This window comes from Leptonychotes weddellii, chromosome 3 (assembly GCF_054177405.1).
Source record: "Leptonychotes weddellii isolate Sample4059 chromosome 3, ASM5417740v2, whole genome shotgun sequence".
Lineage (NCBI taxonomy): Eukaryota > Metazoa > Chordata > Mammalia > Carnivora > Phocidae > Leptonychotes > Leptonychotes weddellii.
In genome coordinates this window covers 118,279,367-118,285,366 of record NC_138371.1, presented here as the reverse complement: position 1 = coordinate 118,285,366, position 6,000 = coordinate 118,279,367, and the positions used below count along the sequence as shown (strand labels likewise).

The 6,000-nt window shown below is 48.1% G+C and overlaps 1 protein-coding gene across 1 annotated transcript in view; it reads left to right on the top strand.

Moving 5' to 3' along the window:
• Positions 1-3,290: 3,290 nt before the first annotated feature.
• The window catches only part of LHFPL6 (LHFPL tetraspan subfamily member 6), a 222,554-nt gene continuing 219,844 nt past the window's right edge, over positions 3,291-6,000 (top strand). The window contains exons 1-2 of the mRNA XM_006732395.3: positions 3,291-3,581; positions 5,092-5,661. Of these exons, the coding sequence (XP_006732458.1) occupies positions 5,277-5,661 (385 nt within the window). The 5' untranslated portion in view covers positions 3,291-3,581; positions 5,092-5,276. The remainder of the gene's footprint in view (positions 3,582-5,091; positions 5,662-6,000) is intronic.

The window sequence follows — 6,000 nt, the reverse complement described above, 5'->3', positions numbered from 1 at the left end:
AACCATACTAACAATATATAATTTACTTTTTAAAAAAATTCAAAAGGAGATATGTAGCTCCACCATGTTAGGGTGCTAGGATTATATTTCTGTGATTCCCCTCATGGTTGTAAGAAGGCTGCCACAGCTCCAAACACCTCATCCTTCAAGAATGTGTCCAAAGACAGCCGTTCTCTTTTATCAGAGAATACAATCTTCCCTGAGGCCTCCTCAGTAGACTCATTGGTTAAAAGGGTCATGTGGCTACCACTAGCTTTAAGGGAGGTTGGAAGGGAGTTATTCACCTAGTGAACAAGGACAAGGAGTTGGGGGTTAATCTTGGATATCCAACCAAGAGTGTTGTCATAGATGCTTTACAGCTTCATGATCTCATCTTATGACTCAATGAGACTACTATCCCAACGTACTAGAAACTCAAACCTGGAATAAGAGGTATACGCAGCCTTTGCTATGTGGGAGCTTCTGGCTGGGAAATAATTTAAAGATCCTTTGAAGGTGCAAATTTAATACAAGGGTTTTAAAGACATTATAATGCATTTTGCCTATAAAGTATACATACAAGAACCCAAGGAGTAATTCAAAAGATTTTATAGTTTGGGAAGATAATTACATGGTGGAATGAGAAGAGAAATCAGGATACATTGATTCTAGGCTCAGCTTTGGTTAACACACCAGAAAGATTCTAAGCCTCTGCTCCCTCATCTGTAAAATGACTCCTAGACTCCTCCTCAAATATATGAATAATTCTATAATCATGATGCTAGAAGTCATGAGCTAGAAGAATGTTAAAAACCATCTATTACAGCAGCGCCTAGGTGGCTCATTCTGTTGAGCATTGCTCAGCACGGAGTCTGCTTGAGATTCTCTCTCTCTGCCCTTCCCCTGCCCCCTCTTTCACCAAAATAAACCATCTATTACAGTTTCTTTTTACAAATGAGAGCACTCAGGCTCAGAAAGGTCACCATTTGTCCAAATGCATTAATCTAATTTAGAAATTTGAGTCCTAGTATATAACATACTATACTTTCACAAATAATTAATATTACATCCTAATAGATCTTTAAAAAATTCAACCTCTTCCTCTATCTTCTTTTTCATTTTAGGCAGAATCTCTCCAATAGCATTTTACTCTATTTAATAGAAAGCAGATAATGAGTTAAAGTCCACATTTTAGCTGTAAGGTCTTGGGCAAAATACCTAACCTCTCTATAAAATAATAATTACACCTTCTTCATAGTTTTTTTTTCCTTCTTTTTTTGAGGACTAGATAAAGTAATCTAATAAGAAAAGTTGGTATAGGGATTGACACAACAAGGATGTAATCCCAGCCATCCATCTCAGCGCTTAAAATTCCTCCAAACTTGAGAAATGTCCTGGACCAATTTCCCCAGCAGGTTGTGTGGAGGGTGAGTCCAAGTCTCATGATTGTAATTTTGTCTTTATATGGTTCTATCTTCTACCTTCACATTATACAGATCTGAAGGCTCTGGGTAATAGCTAAGGGCGTGGTATATAACTGGAAGTCAGACCCATCATCTGAGCCATCATGGAACTCAGTAACCAGTGATTTGTATGAGACAATTTAAATCACTTGAATCAGGGATTCTGAACCTGGGATTCTTGGATGGGTTACAGGGGAACAGGGAACCACCTGACATTTCACTGAAACAGGTTTTCTTAACCTCAGCAATATTTGCATTTTGGGCTAGGTAATTCTGAGGGGTTGTCCTCTGCATTATAAGGTGTTTAGCGGAATCCCTGGCCTCTAACCATTAGATGCTGGTAGTACCTCCCTCCTCATGATAATCAAAACCTCTTCAGAGGTGCCTGGGTGGCTCAGTCAGTTGAGCATTTGACTTTTGATTTCGGCTCAGGTCACCATCTCAGGGTGGTGGAATTGAACCCAGGTTGGGCTCCGTGTTCAGCGCAGGGTCTGCTTGTCCCTCTCCCTACCTCCCTTTGTACGCTTTCTCTCTCAAATAAAATAAATAAAATCTTTAGAAAAAAAATCTCCAGACCTTGCCAAATGTTCCCTAGGAGGCATAGTCTCCCTTCTCCCCTTGAGAACCACTATGATAAAGCTAAATATGTATGTATATATATATATATATATATATTTTTTTTTTTTTTCGGAGAGGCTTACCAGTCTCACCATATTCTGAAAAAGTTCTATATGACCTCAAAAGGGATGGAAGTGATTCCTCAAATCCTTTCAATATGATAATGAGAGAACACATATCTCCAGCTGTGGTTGTGGGAAGAATGTACACCATTACGGCTAACTAAAATGATGCAATTTGAAAATTTACTATGAAATATTATATATACCTACCCATTTATTACTTCTAACTACTTTGTGAAAAAGCACTTCACAGACTATCTGGAGAAGTATCTGCTTTACATACTGCTATTCCCAGACGGCGGGATTCTTCAAATACTGTCTTTAACTGAGACTGAATGTAGCTCTAAACTTCGAAAGGGGTGAGCGCTAATGACAAGCAAAAAAAGAAATCTAAATCTATTGATTACAAGAGTGATTGGATGGAGGGATGGAACGGAAAGGAAGGTGGGGAAGAAGGGAAGAGAGGGAGCGGGAAAGACAGAGAGAGAGAGAGAGAAAGAGAAAGAGAGAGAGAGGGAGAGAGAGAGAGAATACGATGGCTTGAAAGAGGTTCCCAGAAAGGCTATCTGTTGGGAGAGGCTCGCTCGCTGGAAGCCTCCCCCGCCTTCTCCCTGGCATGTCTGAAAAGACGCTTGCCAGGCAGAATCCCTGAGCCTTAGGCTTCCCGCTCTTATCTCTCAGTCCCCACTGGCTTTTCTCACTCCTTCCAAAGTGGCCACATCCCAAGGATCTCCTCAAAGCTCCAAAGGGTCACTTCACCCAGTTTTAAGGCCCTCCTTTTCATCTACACCGCCGGTAGGAGCCGGGCGCTTCAACCGCAAACCCTAGACCCAGAAAGGCAACCAGGGAACGTGTCTGGTCTCCCGCGGCCCCTCGGGAGCACCGAGAGGACCGGCAACTTTCTCCCCTACTTCTCCGTCTGCGTGCCTCCCCGCCCTCCCCTTGGCAGGCGTCGCGGCGAGTAGAGGGCGGGAGGGGGCGCGGGCTGGGGGAGCCGCTCGAGCTGCCCCCGGGACGGGCGGGGACTCCCGAGTCCCGCGCGGCCGCGCCGCGTCCCCGTTCCGCCGGCCGTGGGTCCCCGGGCGCGGGAGGGGAGGGGACAGGAGAAAGAGGAGGGCCGGGCCGCCGAGGGGAGGAGGCGGTGCGTGCCTCGCCTGCCAAAGGCAGCTCTGTTCCTCTGCGTGCGATCCCGGGCGCCCCGCGCGTGGCCACCGCGCTCCGCCCGAGCCGCCGCCGGAGAGCGCGGGCAGCGGGGGCTCCGCGGGTGGCGGCGCAGCCGGGCCTTCGGGAGACCCTCCGCCTCCGGCCGGACGCCGTTCTCTGCCCCGAGGCGGGCCCGGGGTGGCCGCGGCTGTTAGGGACAGCGGCGAGGAGGAAGGACGCTCTTCTGCGCCGTGGATGTTCCGCCCGCGGAAGACGGCAAGTTGTGTGCGCGCCCCGGCCGCCGCCCGCCAGCCGTGTGAGTAGAGCGCTGGCTGCCCGGCGCCGCGGGCTCCGCTCTCTCCCCGCGCCCCCTGCTCCCCCGCCGCCGGAGTCGGGCTGCTCCCGGCTCCGGACTTCCTGAGCCCGGCGGCGCGGTCTGCTCTCCCTGCCGCCGCGTCCGCTGTCGGCGGCTGCCTCCGGGGGGTGCTGCCTTCCCGTGCTTTCCCCTCCCTTCGGGCGGGCCGGCAGGAAAATGCCCCTCTTCCCCCTTCGGGGCTCAGGGATCATAGGGTGTCGTCCAGGGTGGGGCCATTGCGAGGGGCCGACTATGGGCTTGGCCTCACCTCGGGGCGCCTCACCCTAGCTCCAGATGAGAGCCTTCCTCCCCCCAGGCTGCCCCCCCCGCATCTCCCCCAGCCTCATGGCCCAGGCAGACCAAGTTCGGCGGCTAACGCTGACGCTGACCGCAGTTGACAAGATTAAAACAGAAAAAAAGTAGTTGGAGCTTCCCTGGAGTGACACACTGGACTGGAAATGGGGCGGCGGGTGGGGAGGAAACGGTAGGGGTGAGGGTTGGGTTAAGGGGAGAGGCGAGGGAGAGGGAATTTGCTGTGGACACTGAGAAGCTGGAGTTACAGGTTCTGGGAATGGAACTGTGGGGTGCATGGCTCTGCTTCTGTATTCATTTCTTTATGGAAAGTGTGGGAAATGGTTCAAGAACTCCTTTTGAAAGGAAGGGAGGGGTGGAAGTCAATGCGGTTGAACTATTTGAATGACTGGGGTTCCATGTGGAGTACTGGAAAGTGTGGATTACTTTTCAGATTAGACACTGACAATCGTTCAGCGGGAGAGATAGTCCTAACAATTTTATTGGAACCAATGAATCAGAAGGAAGTCATACACAGCCTTTCTTTCATTTCCACTAGGAGAAAGAAGGGAGTTAGGACTGCGGGAATTCACAAATACTACTGAATGAGTACGGGGAATGACCAATAGTTCCATCCATTCTATGTGCCTAGACAGTCCCTAGTATTTGTTGAATTTATGGTGCTCAGCCACTGTGAAAATTATCCTAATTATTTTGTTTGGGCTCGTGCAGAGTTAATGCACCTAAAGGGACACGGAAAAGTTGCTACAAATTATGAGCATGAACTTGCAAGCCAAATAAACAAACCATGGCATGGTTCACTTTATTCTAATATTTGGAATCATGTTTACTGCTAGTAAAAATGCTATATTACTTTTACTGCAAGCATGTGAAATAAATTCACTGACTTGGCAAATAGAAGCCATGCATTTCTTTAAGTAAATAGCTGTCAGAGTTAATTTGGGAGCATTTATGGGAGATAAAGACCTGAAAAAGCTTTGAGCTAGTTTGACAAAACTTGAATTGTGGACAAGTTTCTAGGGAGAATTAGTTCTTCCCACTTTTGAAGTGTTGAGGCAAGTTTGAATGTTTATTCATTGAGAGTTGAAGCCCAACTGAATTGGTGTTATCGTTTCTCTAAAAACATTTAACTTTTAATATTTATTTATTGTCTTGCCAGGGACCATCGTCCTTACCACAGAGGATGGAAAGTTGATGGCCAGGAAGACTGAAGATCCCTTCTGTTGCTAGACACCCCCCATTACCGAAGTGTGGACTACCCGCCATTCCCTGGTGGTTTCACGCCTTCCCTCACTCCTGCAGTCCCAGAACAGTTACTGTGGGTCCCCGTTGCCCTGTTGAAAGATGGCATCCAGCCTGACTTGTACCGGGGTGATCTGGGCTTTGCTCTCCTTTCTTTGTGCTGCCACCTCCTGTGTGGGGTTCTTCATGCCTTACTGGCTCTGGGGATCACAGCTGGGCAAGTCTGTGTCCTTCGGTACTTTCCGGAGGTGCTCCTATCCTGTGCATGATGAGAGCCGGCAGATGATGGTGATGGTGGAGGAATGTGGGCGCTACGCCTCCTTCCAGGGCATCCCCAGTGCAGAATGGAGGATCTGTACCATCGTGACGGGCCTGGGCTGTGGCCTCCTCCTCCTGGTGGCTCTCACTGCCCTCATGGGTTGCTGTGTGTCGGAGCTCATCTCCAGGACAGTGGGAAGAGTGGCTGGAGGAATTCAGTTTCTGGGGGGTAAGTGACTTGTTCAGTTTGACTTGTTTCCTGGAATCCCAAAGCAATACTGAAAATGATGTAGTGGTCGTCTGCTGAAATCCTTATAATTGCCACTTGGAATGCTCTGGAGAAATAGACATGGGATGGCTTTGGTGATAGACTGACAGAGTCAATGATTTTTTTTTTTTTTTACCGGAATAGCTTTAAAACTTGAAGAGATCTTAATTTCTGTACATCCTTAGACATATATATGTCATTGGCCTCCTTAGTACAACCTATATGAGGTGGTAACATGGAGATTGTTTATAATGTAGTAGGGGAGATAGTTTAGATTTTATAACTTCCTGCTCTCCTTGT